This window comes from Artemia franciscana, chromosome 21 (genome assembly GCF_032884065.1).
Source record: "Artemia franciscana chromosome 21, ASM3288406v1, whole genome shotgun sequence".
Classification (NCBI taxonomy): domain Eukaryota; kingdom Metazoa; phylum Arthropoda; class Branchiopoda; order Anostraca; family Artemiidae; genus Artemia; species Artemia franciscana.
The window spans coordinates 25,904,173-25,929,557 of NC_088883.1; the positions used below are offsets into that span (position 1 = coordinate 25,904,173).

Sequence of the window (25,385 nt, forward strand, 5' to 3'; positions counted from 1 at the left end):
TATTCACGTCAGTACTTATAAAGCTGGCTACAAGTTCGAGTTCAAGTTTTTTTGATTTTACACAAAAATCGTAAACATCATACAAGTACTGTGGAGAAAAAGAATCGTACATGAAATGCTTGTCAAAAAAATTTACTACAGTAAGAACAACTACATACCCTATAAAACTATCAAAATATATTATAACTTTATTTATCTCACCTATAAAAAAATGACATGCTATCTACCAAATAATGTTATGAAAAAAACAAACCAAAAATGACAAACCATATGACTTTATTAATCGAGAACAGTCCAAGCTGAAATTATTGTTTGAAGCCCACATCAGCATGGAACTGTTTCAAACAGTTCTTTGTTGTTAGTTTGTTACTTAGGACTCTTGTACATCTCAAAATCTGTGTGGTGTTAAAATTTTTCAAGCAACTGAAGAAGTTCTTCTCTGTGATTCCAAGTTCAATTCGCAAGGAAACAGATCCTAAATCGAATTATCCTGCTTCTCTGATCAAGAAGATGATGATGATGAACCAATTAAAGGAAAACCCCCAAAATTTCCCTAAAAGTTCATGGGAGAGGAAAAATCCCTAGAAATTCCCCAAATCCCTAAAAAAAAAACTTTCGCCCCTAAAAGACTTAAAAAATTCCCATTTTAGGGGGGAAATCCCCATAGTGGAAACACTGATGAGCGCTCCGAAAAGCGGATGAAGATTAGTAAAATATTTTGCTCAGAAATTGCCTACGGGTTTTTCTGGGTACCCGGATGACTGACCGTATTTCAAACAGTAGACTGTACGAAAAACGTGGTTCATTCCTGCTTTCTAGGGCTATAAGGAAAGAAAGGTTGAGATGGCTAGATCACGTTGTGCAAATGAAGGACGACAGAATGCCGAAGATAGTCCATTTCGGCCAACCGTCCAGGGCTAAACGGAAAGCAGGTCGTCCTCGTCTGGGGTGGGAGAATGTCATAAAGAAACATTTAAAGGAAATAAGAACTTTCTGGGAGGGCTTCAATAGGGAGGCTGTGAATAGATTGGGATGGAGGAGGAGCGTGCTTAGCTGAAATGGCCTCAGGTGGCCGGGTGCTGCGGTGAGATGTTAGTAGTAGTAGAAGTTAAAGATCTCTGCTGAAACTTCGAGAAATTGGAAGGACAGAATGGGTAGATTTTAAATTTTGACTTTAAGGACTTGTTAAGGACAATAAATGTTTGAAAGAAACCGTGGTTGCCGTAATTCCTTGTGAAAAACTATTTTTCTTTTGTTGACCTGGTAAAGTTTTCCAGCCACAAAGATACCTCAATTAAAGTCGTAGAGCCAATGGAACCTCAAATAGAACAGATTCCTTTTTTTTTCTTTTTCTTTTTTTTTTACTGCTGCTCTCAATTCTTTTTGGTAAATGAGCTCAGAGTGCACTTAATTAAAGAAACAAGCATTTAAAGCAAAATGTAATACAATAGAATGTTTATTAGGGAATCGTAGGTCAACTATCGTCTAAGTTCAAGGCTGTAACATGAGGAGGGTCAATATAGCTGCAGCCCAACTTAAAGGCAAAAATTATGCATATTTCGATATATTTATTTGAATAATAAACCCACGAACCACTATCCAAAAATTCGATTGTATTCAATATCTCTGTTTTAGGATTAACCTATTTATTCAGCTGTAGCTATATATATTTCTTAAGGGTGATCTATTATATGACTTAACTATTTCGTAGTTTTTTATTTTGAGTCAGGACCTAGCTCGTTTTTGTAAGTAATTAAAAAAAAAACTAAGTTTTTTTGGGAGAAAGAGTCAAACTTTAGCGTAAAGAGCGAGGCGTATACGGGATAATTTCTGTTCGTGTTAAATCTTAATGCTGCTCGTTATTTTCAGTAGAAAAACTTGTTGTTTTTTTTTATTTAATTTCAGATCGTTTTTTAAATAATGCCCGGAAATCTGACCCCTCCTCCACGGAGAAAGACCATCACCACGGAAATATCCTCTAAACAATTCAATCCCGGTGAAAGTTTACCCTAAACAATTACTCTTAACCACTTCGCGCGTAAAATTTAGACGGAAAAGAGAAAGCAAGACATACAAAAATTTTGTACAAGAATTCTGGCAAATTCCCGCAGTGTGTAATTTCTCCTGGCAAGTTCACACCCTGAAAACTTCCCTCCCCAAGAAAAATTCCTCCGTGGAAAACCCCCCAGCAGAATATTGCAATAATATTCTGCGATTCCCCAGGGAATCGCAATAAGAGTTGTCAGTTACGAGGTCCTTCTAAATATGAAATTTCATTAAGATCCGAATACTCCTTCGTAGGTTAAAAATACCTCATTTTTTCAATTTTTTTACAATTGACCCTCCCCCCTCCCTTAACTCCCCCAAAGAGAGCAGATCCGTTCCGGTTATGGCAATCACGTATCTAGGACTTGTGCTTATTTTTCTCACCACGTTTCATCGTGATCTCTCCACTCTAAGCGTTTTCCAAGATTTTAGGTTCCCCTAACAACAAATACAAAGTAGAAACAATAGGACATACAAAGTAGAATTTTACAGGAATATTTGCTCCGATTCGTATATAAATGCAGAAATAAACTTTATCAGAGATATTCTTTTTGGTAATGGATACCCCATTCCTTTTGTCAAAAAGGTAATTAACCGTAGAATAAAAATACATTCCTGTAAAATCGAAGATTATATTTCACAATGTGAGGCTACTGATAGCCCTCAAATGTGGTCTATCTTCCGTATGTCCCAAAAATCACAACAAAATTAAAGAATATTTGCACAAAAAATAATCTGTACGTAGTTTTTACTAATAATTTTTAAATCATTAATTTCTAAAATTACGGTAAAGATAAGACCCCAGTTACTCGCCAAAGAGGGGTCTATCAAATACCCTGTGATTGGGGAAATTACTATGTCGGCAGGACCCATCAGAATATAGAAAAACGGTTACAACATCATAAAAAAGACACAGACAAGGCATTAATTTCAAATAGTTCCAACAACTCCTTTGATTCTGCTTTAAGTTGGCATATATTTAATATTCCGCACCACACGATACTTTTTGAAAAATCGTCACTCATCAGTAATGATTTGGGGATAAAACAAATGGTTCGAGAATAAATCGAAATTAGTCTCGAAATAAATAATAATATTTTTTGAACATGGACTTCGGAATACTCATTAAATTCTTTATTCTCAAATTTAATTAAAAATGACCTGACAAAATATTTTACTAAACCGATTTATAATAATATTGAGCCAGCTACGAAAAGGCATTTGAGACAGGCTGCTAAGAATGCAAGGTTGGCTCTGAGAAATTGCATTTAATCACTTTGTTCTCTTTAGTTTGAATGTATTTATATTCTCACTTCATGCTTTTTGACAGTCCTGGCTGAACTTCGTTGAAGTAAGGATGCTTGGGCTGTTTTTAAAAAAAGTTTTTAAAAAAACATTATTAGTTTTAATTCTCACAATTTAATGTAAGTTTATTTATATATACATATTTTCTCTCTCGTTTTCGTATTGTGCTGAAGACGGCCCTTGGACATAGGGCCGAAATATTCACGGAACCGATTTCCACTGTCTTAAAAAGATTTTTCCCTATTGTTCCTACTTTGTATTTGTTGTTAGGGGAACCTAAAATCTTGGAAAACGCTTAGAGTTGAGAGATCACGATGAAACTTGGTGGGAAAAATAAGCAAAAGTCCTAGATACGTGATTGCCATAACCGGAACGGATCCGCTCTCTTTGGAGGAGTTAAGGGAGGGGGGAGGGTTAATTGTAAAAAAAAAGAAAAATGAGGTATTTTTAACCTACGAAGGAGTTATCGGATCTTTATGAAATTTCATAATATCAAATTTTATTAAGATCCGATCACTCCATCGTAAGTTAAAAATAACCCATTTTTTCTAATGTTCACAATTAACCCCCCCCCCTACTCCCCCAGTGTCACCAGATCTGGTCGGGGTATAAAATAAGAGCTCTGAGATACGATAACCTTCCAAAGATCAAATTTCATTATGATCTCATCACCCATTCGTAAGTTAAAAATACCTCATTTTTTCTAATTTTTCCGATTTAACCGTCCCCCACTCCCCCCCCCCAGATGGTAGAATTGGGGGAAACGGCAATTTTTAATTTAATCTTGTATGGTTCCTGATACGCCTCCCAAATTTCACCATCCTAGCTTACCTTGAAATGCCTAAAGTAGGAAATCCGGGATAGACAGACAGACAGACCGACAGACCGACAGAATTTGCCATCGCTATTTGTCACTTGGTAGATACCAAGTGCCATAAAAACGGAATTTTGATACCAATAGTTACATGAAAAGGATCAACATCCCCTAAAAATTATAGAATCTTAATGAAAATCACACCATCAGATTCTGCGTATCAGAGAACCCTAATATAGAAATTTCAAGCTCCCATCTACAAAAATGTTGAATTTTGTATTTATTGACAAGACAGATCACGGATGCAGGTTAATTTGTTAAATTTTTTTTTCCAGGGGTGAATTTGTCGACCCAGTGGTCCTAGAATGTCGCGAAGGAGCTCATTCTAAAGGAAAGGTCCTAGTGCCCTTTTTAAGTGACCGAAAAATTAGAGGGTACCTAGGTCCCCTCCCACGCTCATTTTTTTTCGAAGTCACCGGATCAAAATTTTGAGATAGCGGTAGTGGTTATTTGAAAGTGTACAGACTTTTTCAGGGGGATTTTTTCTCAAAATCGTACGATTAAAACTATGAAAAAGCCATTTAGCCAAAAAAAAAATAAATTAATATACGAATTTCGTTTTAATTGTTCTTGTCTGGAGAGGCGAAATCAAAACATACATGAATTTAAAACGTTCAGCAACTAAATAAAAATTCAAGTGTTTTTTTTTTAACTGAAGGTAAGGAGCGATATTAAAACTTAAATCGAACAGAAATTACTTTGTATATGAAAGGGGCTGTTCCCTCCTCGACGCCCCGCTCTTTGCGCTAAGGGTTTTTACTGTTTTAAAAAGTAGAGTTGAGAGATAGAGTCAAACTTTAGCGTAAAGAGCGGGGCGTTGAGGAGGGAACATGTTCGTTTTAATTTTTAATGTCGCTCCTTACTTTCAGTTAATAAAAAAACTTGTTTTTATTATTTAATTAGGTAACGGAGAGGTCTTTTCAAAACTTATTTTTTCTTTTCCGTCTCTAAAGAGATTGAGAAGAAGAGGATTCAAGATGAAGGTTGTGGACCTTCGGCTAATCGTATGAACACGGTTAATCTAATAGTGCACAACTCTTAAAATTTACAGCCATTTTCCAGAGTCTGTAAACGCATTTTTAAAATTCAGGTAAAATTAAGTTTTTTTACTAACATTTTAACATTAAAACAAACCAAAATTAGAAAATATTATATTTCGGCCAAAAGTAGAAAAGATAACCGAAACTAACTCACTCCTCAATCAATTTGAAATGAAATCTTTTTTTCTCACTAGATTTTTGTCAAAACGGGTTTTTAAACTTTCGGCTCCTATGGGTATTAGTTTGGAAAAAAGTTTGGAAGAATAGGAAGATAAGTCTGCAAACCAAGGTTAGAATATTAGAAGCTACAGTGATGACAGTGGTCAAATATAACTTTGAAGCATGAGCGTTCCGAAAAACGGATGAAGATTAGTTAGATATTTTGCTCAGGAATTGCCTACGGGTTGTTCTGGGTACCCGGATGACTGACCGTATTTCAAACAGTAGACTGTACGAAAAACGTGGTTCATTCCCGCTTTCTAGGGCTATAAGGAAAGAAAGGTTGAGATGGCTAGATCACGTTGTGCAGATGAAGGACGACAGAATGCCGAAGATAGTCCATTTTGGCTAACCGTCCAGGGCTAAACGGAAAGCAGGTCGTCCTCGTCTGGGGTGGGAGAATGTCATAAAGAAACACTTAAAGGAAATGAGAACTTTCTGGGAGGGTTTCAATAGGGAGGCTGTGAATAGATTGGGATGGAGGAGGAGCGTGCTTAGCTGAAATGGCCTCAGGTGGCCGGGTGCTGCGGTGAGATGTTAGTAGTAGTAGTAGTTAAAGATCTCAACTGAAACTTTGAGAAATTGGAAGGGAAGAATGGGTAGATTATAAATTTTGACTTTAAGGACTTGTTAAGGACAATAAATGTTTGAAAGAAGCCATGGTTGCCGTAATTCCTTGTGAAAAACTATATTTTTCTTTTGTTGACCTGGTAAAATTTTCCAGCCACAAAGATACCTCAATTAAAGTTGTAGAGCCAATGGAACCTCAAATAAAACAGATTCCTTTTTTTTCTTTTTTCTTTTTTTTTTACTGCTGCTCTCAATTCTTTTTGGTAAATGAGCTCAGAGTGCATTTAATTAAAGAAACAAGCATTTAAAGCAAAATGTAATATAATAGAATGTTTACTAGGGAATCGTAGGTCAACTATCGTCTAAGTTCAAGGCTGTAACATGAGGAGGGTCAATATAGCTTCAGCCAAACTGAAAGGCAAAAATTATGCACATTTCGATATATTTATTTGAATAATAAACCCACGAACCACTATCCAAAAATTCGATTGTATTCAATATCTCTGTTTTAGGATTAACCTATTTATTCAGCTGTAGTTATATATATTTCTTAAGGGTGATCTATTATATGACTTAACTATTTCGTAATTTTATGTTTTAAGTCAGGACCTAGTTCGTTTTGGAGAAAGAGTCAAACTTTAGCGTAAAGAGCGAGGCGTTGAGGAGGAGACAGCCCCTTTCATAGACGGGATAATTTCTGTTTGTGTTAAGTTTTAATGTTGCTCGTTACTTTCAGTAGAAAAACTTGTCTTTTTTATTTAATTTCAGATTTTTTTTTAAATAATGCCAGGAAATCTGACCCCTCCTCCAAGGAGAAAGGCCATCACCACGGAAATATCATCTAAACAATTCACTCCCGGTGAAAGTTTACCCTAAACAAATACTCTTAACCACTCCGCGCGCAAAATTTAGACGGAAAAGAGAAAGCAAGACATACAAAAAGAATTTTGTATAAGAATTCTGGCAAATTCCCGCAGTGTATAATTTCTCCTGGCAAGTTCACTTCCTGAAAACTTCCCTCCCCAAGTAAAATTCCTCCGTGGAAAAATCCCCAGCAGAAAATTTGTTTCTGGGGGTCTTTACCCCTCCCCCTTTCGAAAATCGGGAAAATTTTCTCAGGCTCGTAACCTTTGACTGGTAAGACTAAAACTTAATGAGATTTATATATTTAAAATTAGAATGAAAAGCTAATTCTTTTAATATATCTATTGGTTTCAAAGTCCGTTTGAAGTTTTAATGTTGTTTCTTACTTTCAGTTGGAAAAAACTTTTTTTTCAATTGATTAACAATCACAAGCCAAAAAGATACAATATTTTTGGTTTAATACACATAAAAATGATAGTTAGGTAGCTGCTTAAGATAATATTAAATGCTAAGATTGCTCAAAAAATTACACAAACAAATTTTTGTATGTATCGGCCATTATTTAACAAAATGCTAACTTTTGAAATTACTAAAAATATTTTAGCGTAGTGAACGGAATATTGACGAGGCTGCGAACCCCCTCATATATGTAATAATTTCTGTTCCTTTTAAGTTTTAATGTTGCTCCTTACTTTCAGTTGAAACACTTTTTTTATTTAATTTCTTTTCTTAAATGCTGAAAAATCCAGCAAATATTTTCCCCCTTGGAAAGATCCTCCCACGTAACCCTCTCTCTCCGACCCCCCTCCTAACTATAAAATATCCTCTTTTATTTGTACTTTTCAATAACCAACACTATATGTTAACAATGGATAAAGTTCATAACTTGTAGCTCTTCCCCCGGGGACTGTAGGGGATAAAGTCGTCATCAAAGACAGTTATTAGATATTCTGACTACGTTGAACCAAATGGTCATTTCAAAATTTTGACCCGGTGACATTGGAAAAAAAGCGTGGGAGGGTTTAGTTTGTTTATTCCCAACATTATGGATAAGAGAGAGAAAGTTTAAGAATTTAGGGTCCTTATCCCTGGAACTGCGTTAGTCATGTCATCTGACATTTAACCTTTTTTCGATTATCTACCTGTTCTATACAAAATAGGCTGTGGTAGTTAAAAGTGCAACATACGCCATTTTTCTAACTTTTCAGGAGACCATTTCGCAAGCCAAGATAGTCAAGTCCATAAATGCATATGAAAAGGTCTTTCAAACAGTTCGTGGTATCAAACAGTTCAAACAGTTCATCGTATCGACCAAGTGGTCCTAGAATGTCGCAAGAGGGCTCATTCTAACGGAAATGAAAAGTTTTAGTGCCCTTTTTAAGTGACCAAAAAAATGGAGGGCACCTAGGCCCCCTCCAACGCTCATTTTTTCCCAAAGTCAACGGATCAAAATTTTGAGATAGCCATTTTGTTCCACATAGTCGAAAACCATAATAACTATGTCTTTGGGAATGACTTACTCCCCCATAATCCCTTGGGGAGGGGCAGCAAGTTACAAACTTTGACCAGTATTTACATACAGTAATGGCTATTGGTAAGTGTACAGACGTTTTCAGGGGGCTTTTTTGGTTTGGATGGGTGGCGTTGAGGGGAAGGGGCTACGTGGGAGGTATTTTTCCTTCAAGGAATATGTCATGGGGGAAGAAAAATTCAATGAAAAGTGCGCAGGATTTTCTAACATTACTATAAAAAAAAAACAAAGAAAAAATAAACATGTAAACAATTTTTCAATTGAAAGTAAGGAGTAGCATTGAAACGTAAAACCAACAGAGATTATTACGCATATGAGGGATTCTAAAAATACTTTAGCATAAAGAGCAAGGTGTTTAGGAGGAGATAAATACCTCGCTCTTTATGCTAAAGTATTTTTAGTAATTTGAACTATTTATTCTACGGCCTTTCTAATTCAGGGGTCATTCTTAAAGAATTGGGACAAAACTTACGATTTAGTGTAAAGAGCAAGGTATTGACGAGGGTACAAACCCCCTCGTATACATAATAAAAATATAAGAATATAAAAGTGTGTTACGTAAGCTGGCACGTACACAGGGTGGGGGCCTTTGGGCCCGGCCCCCCCGAAACTATGTGAAATGTTTAATTTCCCCATGTTTTTTGGGATTTCTGGCAAAAGTAGAACATTTATTAAGAATCTAGATACATGTGTGAAGCCTTTTTGGGGGATTTTACGGCATGCCATTATCCGGTCAAGTCACTGCCGAATTATTAACCCATTTTCTGTCTAACTTTTTACCCTCTTTGAAGTAATTAGCAATTGTGCTGTTAATTTTTTTTGTAAAGAGAGTTTGCTTTCCACAGCAAAATAGAATTATGCTATATATTAGGGCGTTTATCCCCCACCCCCCCCCCCTCTCAGGATAAAGTACAGCTTTTAATGGATCAATTTTGGAAACTATTATTTTTCATTAAAATTTACGTTTTTGCAATAAAAGAACTACCCCCCCACAGAATCCATATTGCACTGTTAACCTTAAAATTTCCCTTTCAGTGGGATATAATAGATTAATCACTGGTTCTAAATCGCTATGAACATAACCTGAGCCTAAAACATACTGTTGAGGCTTCAGTCTTCTTCTCCCCCCCCTCCATCCGCTACAATACTACAGGATCTGTATTTTCCGATATACCTGCTTTTTGCATTACTAAATAAAAAAGTGCTACTTTATATCTGCTGTTTCGAAGGTTTTGGCCCCCCCCCCCGAAAAAAAGTCCTGCGTACGTGCCTGTACGTAAGCTAATTCTTAAGTTACGTATATTTTTTACTAATGAAAACGTTCGTTAAAAATTAAAAGTTCTAGTTGGATTTTTAAGTAACCGAGAAATTGGAGGGCAACTAGGCCTCCTTCCCCACCTCTTATTTCTCAAAATCATCTGATCAAAACTAAGAGAAAGCCATTTAGCCAAAAATGAATTAATATACAAATTTCATTTTAATAATTTATGCGCGGAGAGCCAAAATCAAACATGTATTAATTCAAAAACGTTCAGAAATTAAACAAAAAAACTAGTTTTTTTAACTGAAAAGTAAGGATTGACATTAAAACTTAAAACGAACAGAAATTACTCCGTATATGAAATGTGTTGTCCCCTCCGCAATCGCTGGCTCTTTACGCTAAAGTTCGACTTTTTGCCACAATTCTACTTTTTAAAACAATTAAAAGCTTTAGCGTAAAGAGCGAGGGATTGCGGAGGGGACAACCCATTTCATATACGGAGTAATTTCTGTTCGTTTTAAGTTTTAATGTCACTCCTTACTTTCAGTTAAAAAAACTAGTTTTTTTATTTAATATTCATTTAAAGCCAGCCAACTGCAAAACCAAAAGCAGACACTGTTAACTAATTCAATACACAAATCACTTTAATTCCCCGATAAAGCGAAATATATACATCAAATTTATGTATTGATGAACATTTTAACAGAAAGGATATTCTGAGATACATTTAAAAGTGGAGGTTAACTCCTTTTTCCTTGACCAAAATAGGAGACAAAAGCCGGTCCCCATGTTATACCTCCATAAGATAATCGCCTTCTGTTATTCTGAATGGCAACAAGACCTGATAAAAAAGATACATAGGCCATTTAGAAGCTTATGTCTCTTTATCTTCGTAACGAAACGAGATAGGACAATTCTGATGACACCATTGATTCGTCGTGCTTAGTTTACCAATTCCACGTACATAACTCATTTTCGGCCAAAATAGAATATGTTGCACTTCAAAATATTACAGCCGAAATGGTTTTGTGAAAATGATGGCCAACGGCATAGGGGGGGTGGTGGCTCTGCTGCATTGTCCAGAAAGAAACAGAACAGAAAGGGTTTACCAAATCTCAAGAATTTACTTGCCAAAATCCGATAGTACACGTACATTTTCCAACTGAAATACTGACATGTTCCCCAATCAATCCTATAATTCAAATACTTGATTTATTTTTTTTATAGAGATGAGTCGACTTTCTGGCCTTACACAAATTTTAACTCATTTCAATATGGAAGAAAGCCCAATAATTACTATTCAGTGTGATGGTGGTGACGTTGTAGCCAAGAAATCCCTTTTAACAGCTGTTAGTGATGTCTTCAAAGCCATGCTCGAGTCGGATATGCTTGAAAAACGAACAAATCTTATTCAAGCCAATGATGTGAATTTTCAAACCATGAAAATTATAATAGATTTCTATAAAGAAGGTACTGTTTCTGGTTTTGAAACATTGAACAGAGATGCATTTACTTACATTGTGGAAAAGTACAACTTACTTAGTATTAAAGAGGAAATTGCTGAATATTTGCTCCAAAGTTATTTTATGAAACAAGATGTAAAGTTTCTTGAGAGTGTTTTCTTCACTTATGGTGACCGGTTTAAAAAAATGGTTGTTATGAGAGAGATGGCTGTTATGATTGCAGAAGGGAAAGAAGCTCCTAAATTTGTTGACAATTTTAATGCTCCTGATTTTATAGAATTAGCTAAATATAGTTTAGCTGCATTGAAACACAGCCCATTTGAAAGATTTCAATGTTTTTTGGAGACACTTAACCGCTGGCTATCCCAAGACTCTGAAAAAAGATCGGTTGCGGCTTCGGAAATTATAGGAATTATGGATATGCAAAAATTTTCCAGAAAAAATGTTATATCCTTATTAGAGAATATCCATCTTTCTAAACCCTTCCAAGGGATCAAACTGGCACTTGTAAAATCACTCAAATATATTGATGCAATGGACTGGACTTCTAACAAATACTCCAAATACAATTTGTCCAATGGCTGTAAAATTAGAAGTCTCAATTGCCTAGAATGCAGCCATGAGGCTAGTTATCCTTACCATGTTGATGCTGACTGTGAAGGAATTCATTTATGTACCGGAGCGATAATGGGTAAACGCCATGTGTGTACTGATGCGTCTGGTCAACATATTATTCACCCAAATAAACATTTTTTTTAGATAATTTTTGTGTTCTAGAAGTGTTTATTATTTCTAATATTTGAACTGAAAAAAAGTAATGGTATTAGTGGTGAAAATTTGGATACGGTTCTTTTGTATTTTATTGTTGACCTTAATTTTTTCTCTGAATCCTTCTCTTTTTGAAAATGCTCAAAATAAATGATTTTCCTTTCATTTTGATAATTTAGTGAGAAAAATGGGAAATCAGCAATATGAAATTCTGACTATCAAGCAGGTAAGCAAAAATTAAACAGTGTAAACAAAAATTACCACTTTCTAGTATAAAATTGTGAGTTATACAAATTTTAGCCAATTTGAATATGGAAGAAAGAACTATCATTACTATTTAGTATTAAGGAGGTGACATTAGGGAGGCTTATGAAACCAGATTTACAGAACGCTAATAAGGTAAAACGTTATAAAAAAAAATAGCGTAGGCTACGGAAGACGAGGTTTCTGAATTTATTTTCGGCTCATCTCCCGCTTACTTTAAATAACCCAGCAACTTAAAAGTTAATAACAAAGTTCTACTTCACTGACAGTTTTTTTGTTCCTTATATTATTAATCTGTTAATTATAAATACCAGAATAAATTCAGATAAGATCTAATCAACTTGGTAAATTTAAATAGAAAGAGAGTCAATATCAATTATTGACCTAATTTCGTAACTTAATCTAGTCTTCGGGAAAGCTGTATATAACAGGTCCTTCTTGTCTTGTTTGTTGAGTAGCTTCAGGACTAAGACACAGGGAAGAATTTGGAATTGGAGTCATTGATTGAATTATTTGAGCCAGACTTCGGACTTGTGTTAGGTTAAGGCTGCAAGAGCAAAATTATCTATGGCCAAATTCTACTTGATAGGATTTACAATGTTTAGCGAAACAGAATATTGAAACTCATCAATTTAAAAAGGGATTTAAGTCCCACCTTGAAATAATAACCATGATTATTTGAAATACGTTCCATTACACGCTTAAACCCTAAACATGTAGTCCATAACCTGCAGCTCTTACTAATGTATTAAATAGCTATATTTGATCAACTTAACAGCTTTATTTGGAAAAAAAATTATCGTAAGTATCAAGAAGCTCTAGCATTTTCATAAATTACGTAAGAGTACTAAGCTTCTTACGTATTAAGTTATAGCTGGCCACACATAATAGCGTAAAAGATCAGAGACCAAAAATCTAAACGGAAGATTAATGCCTTATTTTACATCACCATCATCATTTAAGGCTACTGTAAAAGAGTAAGATGAGTGCAATAGCGTGTAACGGTATTTCAAAATCATAACTATTGAAGCTAAAAAATCCCTTTTGGTGGGTTTAAGTGACGTCGCCAATGCCGTGCTAGAGTTAGATAAGCTTGAAAAAAGAGCAAATTTTGTTCTAGCCGATAATGTGAACTATGAAAAACAATGAAAACTATTATGGATCATAGACAGCACTGCATAAGTAAACAGTGATATGGGCACAGTGTATTATTATTATTTTTTTTTAGACCAGGGCACTCTGTATAGAAAGAGCTGTCGTATGAAATAGGGCTAGTGCCCTTTTTAAAAGTCAAAAGTGATTGGAGGCAACAAACCCCCCTTCCATGCCCACCATTCTCCCCAAACACATCTAATCAAGATTTTTAGATAACAATTTTGTTCAGCATAGTTAAAAAAGTCATATGTATTTGAGGGTGACAACCCCCGACAGCTCTTAGGCCAAGGGTTGCAAGTTATGCTTTTGGGACATAAAAGGTTTTTATAGAAAGGATGGTCGTATAAACTTTGGAGGGGGCTCATTGGATTTGTAATAAGAAGTTCTAGTAACTTTTTTAAGATTAAAAGTAATTTGAGGGTGGATCTCCCCCCAAACAAACCTCGTATATTCCCAAAATTCACCTGATAGATGTTTTTATATGACCGTTTGTTGTCCAAGAAACTTCGAAAAAGGCTCATTCGATTAGAAATTGAAAGAGCTGTTGCCATTTTTAATAGTAAAAATCCGAAGTTCTAGTGCCAATTTAAGATTCAAAGTGATCGAAGGTAAGATACCCCCCCCCCCCACACACACACAAACCTCGCATTTTCCACAAGTGCATCTGATAGAAATTTCGATATGGGCATTTAGTGTCATATAAACTTTGAAAAGGCTCATTGGACTGGAAATTGAAAGCGCTAGTGTCCTTTTTAATTGTCAAAGGTGATTGGAGGGCAACAAGCCCCCCCCCCCGCACCCGTCAATTCTCAAGGCACATCTAATCAAAATTTTGAAAAGCCATATTGTTCAGCGTAGTTAAAAAAACAGGAAATTATGCCTTTGAGGATGATAGCCCCCTACCCCCAGAATCCTCAAGGCTAGAACTCTTAAGCTATGCTCTGAGGACATATCAGATTTTTATTGAAATAGCGGTCGTATAAACTTCGGAGGGGGCTCATTTGATTTGTGATCAGAAGTTACAGTGCTTTTTTGAAAATTCAAAGTGATCAGAGGGCAGATATCTCCCCCCAAACGCTTCGTATTTTCCACAATACATCTCAAAATTCCCTGAAAGTTCCATATTAGCCTTGGTAATATTAGTACTAACAACAGTAGCAGTATTATTACTAGTAGTAGTATTAGTATGCACATACTTCTATTTACTAGTTCAACATTTCCCTTAGTATGCTCTGAAATTTTTAACCTAATACTCTAAACCGATCTTGTTACACTATTGACACGGCAATTTGTACGTGACAAATTCCTTGAACTAAATAGGTTTCTTGATGAGAAAAAATAAATTTAAAAATTTCACGAAGAGAAACATCGACACAGTATGGCCTTTTCTTCCTTTTTGTTCAATTTTTTCGCACCTTGAATTTTATAGAAGAAAGGAAAAAAGTCCAGCCATACCTCGTCTCATCCCACGATACGAACCAGATCTACAGAAACAAAACTTACAGACTAACCAAAAAATCTGCCAAGAAGAGAACTGGATCCGAAAAGAATAAGGAGATGTGGGTGAAATACTTCCTACTACTACTACTAGTAATAACATTCAGATTAGTAACTTGATTTAGGTGATCTAGAAAAGTAGAGATGGGATGGAATGATATGGATTAGTAGAGCTGGGATGGTACGATACAGTTTAGTACAGATAGGATGATCTAGATTAGTAGACGAATATCTATTACTTAGATTTGTATGTGTGAGAGAAGGGGGGGGAGAGAGATAGAGAATAGGAGTGACATATAATGAAAAAAAAACGTTAGTGAAAGAGCACACCAACATACACACACGAACACATACAGATGCACATGCACGAACACAAACACACACACAAGAAAGGAAAAAATTCTACATACTCATACCTACACTCATGTTTGCTCTACTACAACTACAAAAAAAAAAAAAAAAAAAAAAAAAAATCCTACTTTAGTCCTACTTTAGTAATTAAGACAGATAAGCACTTGAATGAGGCATTAACCTTACTCACCCATCCAATTACCTAGGACAAACAGATTTTCGAAATTCCTATCGTTGAATATCACATAGCTTCATATTACCATAGAAAAAATAGCTAGGTGTTGGGGGGTTTGTTTTATTGTTAGGAGTGCGGGGATGGTGGGGATAGCACTGGAGAACCTTCAAGTTGGTGCTCATATTACTACTAATCTAACTCCAGCATTTCATTAGAATTTTTTTATACTTTCAGGTATGGGTAAATTGATCTTTCTTCTAGTTTACATTTTAGATTAAAGAAGGGGGAGATGTACAAGCTCAAGATGTTACATTAATGTCATTTCATCAGAATTCTCCTGCTAAAAATAAAACTTTCAATTGCTACTACATTGCCAGCTATAAGATGGATAGAACATGAAATCAAATGAATTAACGAGCATTCTACTGGCGTATGATTCTAAGAAAAAGGTACATCTAGAATGGCAATAGTAGAAAATGGAACTATTTTATATTAAAATATTAATGCTTTGTGATAATGTACATGACATTATTTCAATATAAATTATCCATTTGTACTAATATTATTATATTTTTCTCTATCATTATTAGATTTGAGGGATAGGGCTTAGAATAAACATCATAATATAAATACTTTCATTTTTGAAAAAAAATCAGCTTTGACAGTTTGTGACACGACCCATTCCATGTTTTGGCTCTGGTTCCATTTAAAGAATCCTCGAAAAAAGGACCCCTTGACACAAGTAAAAACCAAATATTCCTTTGCTTGTCGTGGGACGTCTTTAAAACATTTTCCAGCTACCAAAGCAACAAGGCAAGACATTTCAAGTGTAATGTCCCTTACATTTCAAGTGTTCCTCAGATATTCCACAGCAACCAGGCCTGCAGTTGGTTTTCAGTCTCTTTATAGAAAATGTTGGAATCTTGTAGCGGATCAAGGGGCTGCTTTACAATTATCTACCTCTTGTAAAAACAGTTGTATTTCCAGTTTTAGAAATTAGAGGATTTCCCAATAATTAATTTTTTTATCGAGCTCTAAAGAAAAACAAGAGGTAAGAGCTCATATAGAATGAGGTATTGCAAAATTCTAAGAATCAATAGATTGATTTAAACAGAAAATCAGAGGCTTAATGCCGGTTGAGATTTAAAATAAGAGATCTGAGACACGAGGTCCTTCTTAATATCAAAATTCATTAAGATCCGATCACCCACTCGTAAGTTAAAAATACTTCTTTTTTTCTAATTTTTCCTCTACCTTCAGCCCCCCAGATGGTCGAATCGGGGAAAACGACTTTATCAAGTCAATTTGTGAAAGTCCCTGACACGCCAACCAATTTTCATCGTGCTAACACGTCCAGAAGCACCGTACTCGCCAAAACACCAGACCCACCCTAACTCCCCCAGAAAGAGCGGATACAGTTCGATTACGTCAATCATGTATCTACGAAATTTACTTATTCTACCCACCAGGTTTCATCCCGATCTCTCCACTAAGCGTATTCCAAGATTTCAGGTTTCCCCTCCAACTCCCCCCAACGTCAACAGACCTGGTCGGGATTTAAATAAGAGCCATGAGGCATGCGCTCCTTCTAAATGTCAAATTTCATGGAGATCTTTGCACCTGTTCGTAAGTTAAAAATACTCAATTTCTCTAATTTTTCCGAATTACACCGCCCCAACTCCCCCAAAAATAGCGGATTCAGTCCGGTTATGTCGATCACGTATCTAGGACTTATTCCTCTCGCCAAGTTTCATCCTGATTTCTCCATTCTAAGTGTTTTCCAAGATTTACCATTTTCCCCTCCAACTCCCCCTAATATAACCAGATACGGTCGGAGTTTAAAATAAAAGCTTTGAGATATGAGATCCTTCTAAATATCAAATTTCATTAAGATCCGATCACCTATTCGTAAGTTAAAAATACCTCTTTTTTTTTCAATTTTTCCTCCCTCTCCATCAGGGAAACGACTGTTCTTAAGTCAATTTGTGCTGTTCCCCGACACGCTTACCAATTTTCATCGTCCTAGCACGTCCAGAAGCACCTAACTTGCCAAAGCACTGGAAATCCCCCCAACTCCCCTAAAGAGATCGGATCCGTTAAAATTATGCCAATCACGTATCTAGAACTTCTACTTATTCTTCCCATCAAGTTTCATCCCGATCTCTCTACTCTAAGCGTTTTCCAAGATTTTCAGTTAAAAGATTTCTGTTTTACCACTTCAGCCCCCTTTGTCCCCGGATCCGATTCGAATTGAAAACGGGGCATCTGAGACATAAGATCTATCTATATATCAAGTTTCATTAAGATCCGACCACCCATTCGTAAGATAAAGATACCTCAATTTTTACGTTTTCCAAGATTTCTGGTTTCCCCCTCCAACTCCAACTAATGTCACCGGATCTGGTCGGTATTTAAAATAAGAGCTCTGAAGCACAAGATCCTTCTAAATACCAAATTTCATTAAGATCTGATCACCCGTTCGTAAGTTACAAATACCTCGCTTTTCTAATTTTTCCGAATTACCTCCCCCCCCCTCCAACTCCAACGAAGAGAGCAGATCCAGTCCGGTTATGTTAGTCGCGTATCTTGGACTTGTCAGTATCCTTCCCACCAAGTTTCATTCTGATTTCTCCACTCTAAATGTTTTCCAAGATTTCTGGTCCCCCACCAAGCTCCTCCCAATGACACTGGATCCAGGATTGAAAATAAGAGATCTGAGTTACGAGGTTCTTCTAAATATGAATTTTTTTTAAGATCCGATCACTCCTTCGTAAGTTAAAAATAACTCTAATTCTTCAGAATTACCCCCCCCCCCCAAACTCCCCCGAAGAGAGCGGATCTGTTCGGGTTCTGTCAATCACGTATCTAGGACTTGAGCTTAATTTTTCCAACAACTTCCATCCCAATCCCTCCACTCTAAGCGTTTTCCGAGATTTTAGGTCTCCCCCTCCAACTCCCCCCAAATTCACCGGATCTGGTCAGGATTAAAAAAAAAAGCTCTGAGACACTGATATCCTGATAGATTTGATAGCTCTGATAGAACTTGAGAATCTGATAGCCCATTCGTAAGTTAGAAATATCTCTTTTTTTCTAATTTTTCCGAATTAAGGGTCCTCCCTCTCCCCCCCCCAGATGGTCAAATCGGGGAAAGACTATTTATTATTTAATCTGGTATGGTCCCTGATGCGCCTGCCAAATTTCATCGTACTAGCTTATCTGGAAGTGCCTTAACTAGTAAAACCGGGATATACAGACAGACAGACCGACAGAACGACAGAATTTGCGATCTCTATATACCAATTGGTAAATATCAAGTGTCATAAAAATAAATTAGTCTGGCCTACTCATTCAAAAAGTCGCAATGAAGCCATAATAACTTATTCATCAAAGAATCTTCTCGCGTCTTTTGTTAAGTAAATAAATAAAAAGGGTTGTTTCCTCCTCAACGCCCTGCTCTTTTACGCTAAAGTTTGACTCTTTCTCTCAACTCCACTTTTAAAATATTAAAAAACTTTAGCGTAAAGAGCGGGGCGTGGAGGAGGGAACAGCCCCTTTCATATACAGAGTAATTTTTGTTCGTTTTGAGTTTTAACATCGCTCCTTAGCCTACTTTCAGTTAAAAAAACTTATTTTTTATTTAATTTCTGAACGTTTTTGAATTAATGAATTTTTGATTTTGGCTCTCCGTACATTATTTATTAAAACGAGATTTGCATAATAATTTTGTTTTTTGGCTAGATGGCTTTCACATAGTTTTGATCTGACGACTTTGGGAAAAAAAAGAATCGGGGAAGGAGGCCTAGTTGCCCTTCAATTTTTTGGATACTTAAAAAGGCAACTGGAACTTTTAATTTTTTACGAACGTTTTTATTAGTAAAAAATATACGTAACTTACCAATTAACTTACGTAACAAACTTCTATATTTTTATGTTTTTATTATGTATATGAGGGAGTTGTCTCCCTTGTCAATAAGTCGCTCTTTACACTAAAGCTTAAATTGTGTCCCTATTCCTTAAAAATGACCCCTGAATCACAAAGGCCGTAGAATAAATAGTTAAAATGACTAAAAATACTTTAGCGTATAGAGCGAGGTATTAGGAGAAGGTGAAACCCTTATATGCGTAATAATTTCTGTTCATTTTAAGTTTTAATGCTGCTCCTTACTTATAGCTGAAAAAACTTTTTCATATTTATTTTTGCATTGTTTTTTAAATAATGCTAGGAAGTTCTGCGCCCCCATCATAGAAATTCTCTTCCTCCATGGAAAGATCCTCCCACGTAACTCACTCCCCCCAAACCAAAAAAATCCTATGAAAACGTCTGTACACTTCTCAATAACCATTACTATATGTCAACACTGGTGAAAGTTTGTAACTTTTAGCCCCTCCCGCGGGGACGCTGGGCGAGTAAGTCGTCCCCAAAGACAAAGTCATTAGGTTTTTCGACTATGCTGAATAAAATGGCTATCTCATAATTCTGATCCGGTGACTTTGGTAAATAGTGAGCGTAGGAAGGAGCCTAGGTGCCCTCCAATTTTTTTGGTCACTTAAAAAGGGTACTAGAACTTTGATTTCCTTTAGAATGAGCCCTCTTGCGACATTCTAGGACCACTGGGTCGATGCGATAAACCCTGGAAAAAAAAACACGCATCCGTGATGCGACAAAATTCCGCATTTTGTAGATAGGAGCTTGAAACTTCTACAGTAGGGTTCTCTGATACGCTGAATCTGATAGTGTTATTTTCATTAAGATTCTTTAAGACTCGTTAAAATTCGTTAAGACTTTTAGGGGGTGTTTCCAATTATTTTTTGAAATAAGGCAACTTTTCTCTGGCTCGTAACTTTTGATAGGTAAGACTAAATTTGATGAAACTTATATATTTAAAATCAGCATTAAAATGCGATTCTTTTGATGTAACCATTCGTATCAAATTCGTCTTTTTAAAGTTTCGGTTACTATTGAGCCAGATCACTCCTTACTACAGTTCGTACCACGAACTGTTTGATACGTATTTTACTGCTATAGGAAAATAAGCTTTCAAAGAGGTTTCTCTGTCATTTTACATCTGCACCAACCAGATTCACAAAAACGAACTGGTCTGACGAAAGCGATATCTACATCCCCACCTATCATTACGCTCGAATCACATTGGTACCCTTGGTCCAGTGCCCCCCCCCCCCGAGATTTATTTCTCGATCCGCTCTCTTGGCCCTGCTACTGTATATAGTGATTACTATCGACTTTCGTTTCCAAATAGTGAATATCCCGTTTCACTTTATGTTTTACAAAAACATAATATTTTAAAGCCAAGTGAATAGGGATACTACGGTCATGTCAGCCCTTTGCGTCTAGTTACATCGAATATCCAAGGTATGAAAAATAAGGTAGACCGTATATTACAAGATATACATTATGTGGATGTTATTGCTTTAATTGAGAAGTGGCACAGTGAAGATTCAAAGCCAACTTCCAGAGGTTATTCTGTAGACAAAATTACCAGAAAAGCGGCTGGAAATATGAGATATTATGGTGGTATTTTAGTGTTATTAAGCAGGGTTGTTAACAAAGTTATTGTAGTATAGTTGTTTTTGTAGGACATACAGCGAGACGGGATCTTTACTATGTGGAAATGAAAGTCGATACAGTTAACTTCTCCTCTCACATGATAGACAACATTGTATGGGTTCAAATTCCTCTTACAAAGGACAAAAGATTGATGCTTGGAGTGGTAAATATAGCTCCTCAAAATAACTCATATAGTAATGAATCAACATGGGATCTGCTTGAAGAAGAGATAACAAATTTACGTTGTCGACATGAAAATGATTATTTTTTAGTTGTGGTGGATTTTAATGCTTATATTGGGGTTGTGTAATGAACTGAATGAAGCTTTGTTTGTAGGAACGCCAGATGTGGTTCCTGATATTTATATGACATCTAGAAGTAGCAAGGACTTTCAAAGAAAGGTTAATTGTTTGGGTAATAGGCTTCTAGAGCTATGCAATTATGATTGAAAGTGGATGATTTGGTAAGTTTGCACAGATGGGTGAGTTTACCTGTCTTTCAGGGAAAAATTCAAGCATAATTGATAATATATTGGTTGGCCTCGACCTTATGAAATACAGAATGTGCGTTGAGGTTCTATGTATCATAGGGTCAGATAATTTTCCAGAGGAGGTTAAACTAAGCCTTGTAACGAAAATTGTGGGAAAAATAAATATAGTGAAGAAGAGTAATGATGATTTTGAAAAAAAATGATTATTACATGAAGCCTTTAAAGACAAAGTGGAGTGGTGAGGAGCTGGAGTTGTTGGGAAATGAACTTTTAAGGCCCAAGGTAATTGAAACGCTTGAAATTATATAAAAATTATCAATGGATGCTGATATGACTCTGAGTGAATTGGGTTGAATTATTGATAATTATGCTCAAAAATCTGAAAAAGTGAATGTAAATTTATTTGAAAATGACTATAAAACTATGAAATATTATTTAGAAGATATACTAGAGGCAGTTAAAAATTACTCTTCATCTGAGGAAAATCGAGAATTATTGTTAAGGTTTAAAGAAAAAAGAAGAGAACATAAAAGGTTGATAAAAAGAAAAAAGGGGCAGAAGCTTAGAAAAGAACAGAAGGAGTTGGTGCAAGCTTTTAATCTAGGTAATACAAAAGATGTCTTGTCAGAAATGGAATCAAGTGCTAATAAAAGAAAGGCCCTATCATATATCCCAGCGGCTGATACTTGATCAAATTATTTAAAGAGCATAGATGGGGAATGTATAGAATGAAGTAAAGAAAATGGGGTCGATTTTGTTTTGTTCCCTATGAGAGAAAAGGATTATGGTTTAGTAAGAGAGGTTTTGTAGGAAGAAAGTACGGGAGTTGTCAGGAATATGAAAGGAAAGTCAGGACCAGGAACATATGGAATACCAGCAATTTTGATAAAGAAGTCACTTAGTGATACTCACTGTGATATTACCTATGTTAGTTTACTTATTTAATAGAATTATTAGTAATGGAGTATGGTCTTCTATATGGAAAACATCCATAATGGTACCTTTATATAAAGGGCAGAGTCCCAAAATTTTAGATAGTCGGTTGAATGATTGGCTAGAGGGTTTTGGAGTTACGAAAGAAGTACAGGGAGGCTCTAGAAAAGGTTATAGTACCACAGATAACATAAAGTTGTTATTTTAAGCGGATTAACTGAAAAATGATGATCAGCATAAAATAAGTTAAATGTTGCATTTTTCGACTTAAAAAAGTGTATCTTAATACAGTTCTGCTTAAAAAAGCCTAGACGATGTGGGGCTACCTTCTTGTTTCATTCGTTTGGTTGTAAATATGTATTTTGAAACTAGTGCAATAGTAACAGAACGTGGATCGGATCTTTAGAGTCCCACTAAAGTTAAGAAAGGAGTAAATCAGGGAAGCACCTTGTCACCTCGATTTTTTGGTCTTTTTATTAATGACATTGCTAAATTTTTAACAAAAAATGGGCTCTAACAGTGAGATTAGGCAATAAAACTTCTCAGTGCTGATGTTTGCGGATGACACTGCTCTAGTGGCGAATTCGGCACATAATTTACAGAAGCTACTGGATTTAACAAATGATTATCTAAAGATGAAGTGGTTATATTTAACATGAGGAATTATAAATGTGAAAGTAAATTTTGGTTTAAGGGGGAGGAGATATAAGTTGTGGATAAAATTAACTATCTAGAATATAGTTTTCAAAGAAATGGAAAATGGAATTCACATATAAAGAAAAAGTTAAACCGGGGAAGCGCAGCAATGTTTACAATTTTGTGGAATAATGTAATGGGAATAAAATTTATTGTTACATAAAAGAATCTTTTGATTAAATGCCTATTATACATCACGAAGCAGATATTCGGAGGCACAAGAAAGTGACTCAGATAGAGAGTATTCAATTAGGGTACTTTAAAAGATTGTTTGGCTGCATAGAACAACTAATCCCCAGTTTTTAAATGGTGATCATGGTTGCAGGGGGGGGGCTGCAATCTGTTAAAGAGCGAACCACAATCCATAGTAACCAAAAGTTAAAAAACACCATTTCACATCTGACACTGATTCAGGAATGGTAACCATTATTTTCAGTTCGTCTTAAAAGTAAAAGTTGGTCGCAAAAAGAAATTTATTGTGATTTCTAAAAAAAAATGTCTGAAACCCCTTGAAAATGGCATTAGATCAAAATGAAAAGTGTACCATTAGAATCAGCATGTTCAAAAACTTTGTGCGGGGAAATTACAGATCTCATCCTTGAACAACAAGAAAATCACTTTTTTGTATCGGTAGCACTGATCTGCTTGTTTTTTTGTTTTTTTTTTTTTTTTCAGCAGGCCTAGAGGACTACCAGAACATCATAGAGAGTTTCTTAATGACTCATTCAAAAGCTGTTTCAAAAGTTGAGCTTCGAAAAATATAGTTTGATGCTCTCATTCTATATAATAGAAGCTTTTATTAACTCAATGTTTTATAATAGCCAATTACAAATTATTTGCTGAACAAGGTCCAATAAATATGCTTTTGATGATGACATAGCTCTTCATAGTCTTTGGGAAAAGGAGTGTAAATTACACAACCTGGTCCTACAATAACAAATACATTAAATTCGAACATGGCCACCGTAGTTCAATTACTAGCGGGTTAGCCTTTGAGTTAGAATGGCAAGGGCTCAGTTCCTTAATCAGGCTATTTTATTTCAATCATGGTTTTCTGAAATATATATGATTATTTTTCAGCTAATTCACATTTTTTTTGTAAATTGTTCCATACACTATTTTTGGATAAAGTTACGCCACGGACCCCAGCCCCTTGCCACTTAGAAGAAAATTAGTTGGAAAAATGTAGGCATATGGTTCTGGAACCACTCAAAGTTGTATCTTCGAAGAAGGATTACTTATTGTTATATTTAGTTATTCACATTATTTCCTTTTTTGCCATTTAATAGACAGAATAAAATTATTTGTAATATATATAATAAAATCACAGCACTAAGAACCTATTAAAAAAAATAAAAAATTTGGATATTTTTCTGGTTGTCAGGTTACTTTCCTACTTTTTTGTGTTTAGTGCCGTTCTACACCTGTATGTCTATTTTTTTTGGTGTTTATCAGAGGGGGGGGGGGAGAAATTTAGTGAAATAAATTAGACATACCAAAATGTTACTTTTTTTAAACCATTTTGTGTAGCATGAATTTCTTGGTATTATTTGAAAAACCATCAGAAATTAATTTTTTTTTTCAACTGAAGGTAAGGAGCAATATTAAAACTTCAAACGAACAGAAGCTATTCCGTATATGAGGGTGCTTCCCTCCCTAAAAAAAAAAGATAATTTCTGTGTTGTTTCTGCATTGAATTTAAATTAAAAACGGACAGAGAGTAATTTAAAAAAAAAAATGAAGTTCTTATAGAGAAGTAAAGAGCGAAGATGAAACTTAAAACGAAAAAAAATTATTGATCCACAGTCTATCTAACATATATAAATAAAGCTAGTACAAATAAACCAAATAATCGTGTTTCTTTATGTTAGTAGGATTATAGAAAACTAGCGCTTTACTGAAAACAGAAAACAATATAGGGGTTTTGGTACAGTAAAAGTAAACCGATTAAGGCCACTTTTTTCCAATTACAAATAAAGCATTTTTTTAGTAATACAAAAGTGTATTTCTCACAATGTAAGATTGTTTATTACTCACTATTAGTACTATAGCTGGTGAGACCAAAATTTTACATGATAAATCAATCCGATATTTCTGTATTCTGTTAAGTGACTATCTGGCTATTAAAAAAAGCATTTATTTTTATGCTTGTGTTTTTAAGATTATTATAATTGTATACAGAAAGTTAATGATATCACAGCCGGTTTAAGATTATGGAAAGCTTTACAGATTAGTTTACAGTTGTCAAGCTACGTACTCACCTTTAACTAATAAATCACCTTTAACATCATTCTTCTTTTTTATTTTTTTATACTGT

General features: G+C 35.3%; 2 protein-coding genes and 1 long non-coding RNA gene across 6 annotated transcripts in view; 2 read left to right on the forward strand and 1 right to left on the reverse strand.

Annotated features, from left to right (window-relative positions):
* Positions 1–12,100, forward strand: part of LOC136040569 (uncharacterized) — a 41,214-nt gene extending 29,114 nt beyond the window's left edge. For both annotated transcript variants that reach the window (XM_065724797.1, XM_065724798.1), the window contains exon 2: positions 10,938–12,100. In XM_065724797.1, coding sequence (XP_065580869.1) covers positions 10,940–11,932 — 993 coding nt within the window. In that variant the 5' untranslated portion in view covers positions 10,938–10,939 and the 3' untranslated portion in view covers positions 11,933–12,100. The remainder of the gene's footprint in view (positions 1–10,937) is intronic.
* LOC136040571 (uncharacterized) overlaps positions 1–25,385 on the reverse strand; it is a 65,583-nt gene that overhangs the window by 29,466 nt on the left and 10,732 nt on the right. The window lies entirely within an intron of this gene.
* Positions 3,383–25,385, forward strand: part of LOC136040570 (uncharacterized) — a 44,531-nt gene continuing 22,528 nt past the window's right edge. The window contains exon 1 of one of the 2 annotated variants that reach the window (XM_065724800.1): positions 3,383–3,470. The gene's annotated coding sequence lies outside the window, so the exon portion shown is untranslated. Of the gene's footprint in view, positions 3,471–5,252; positions 5,316–25,385 lie in introns of those variants that run through there. The other variant, XM_065724804.1, reaches the window with a different exon arrangement.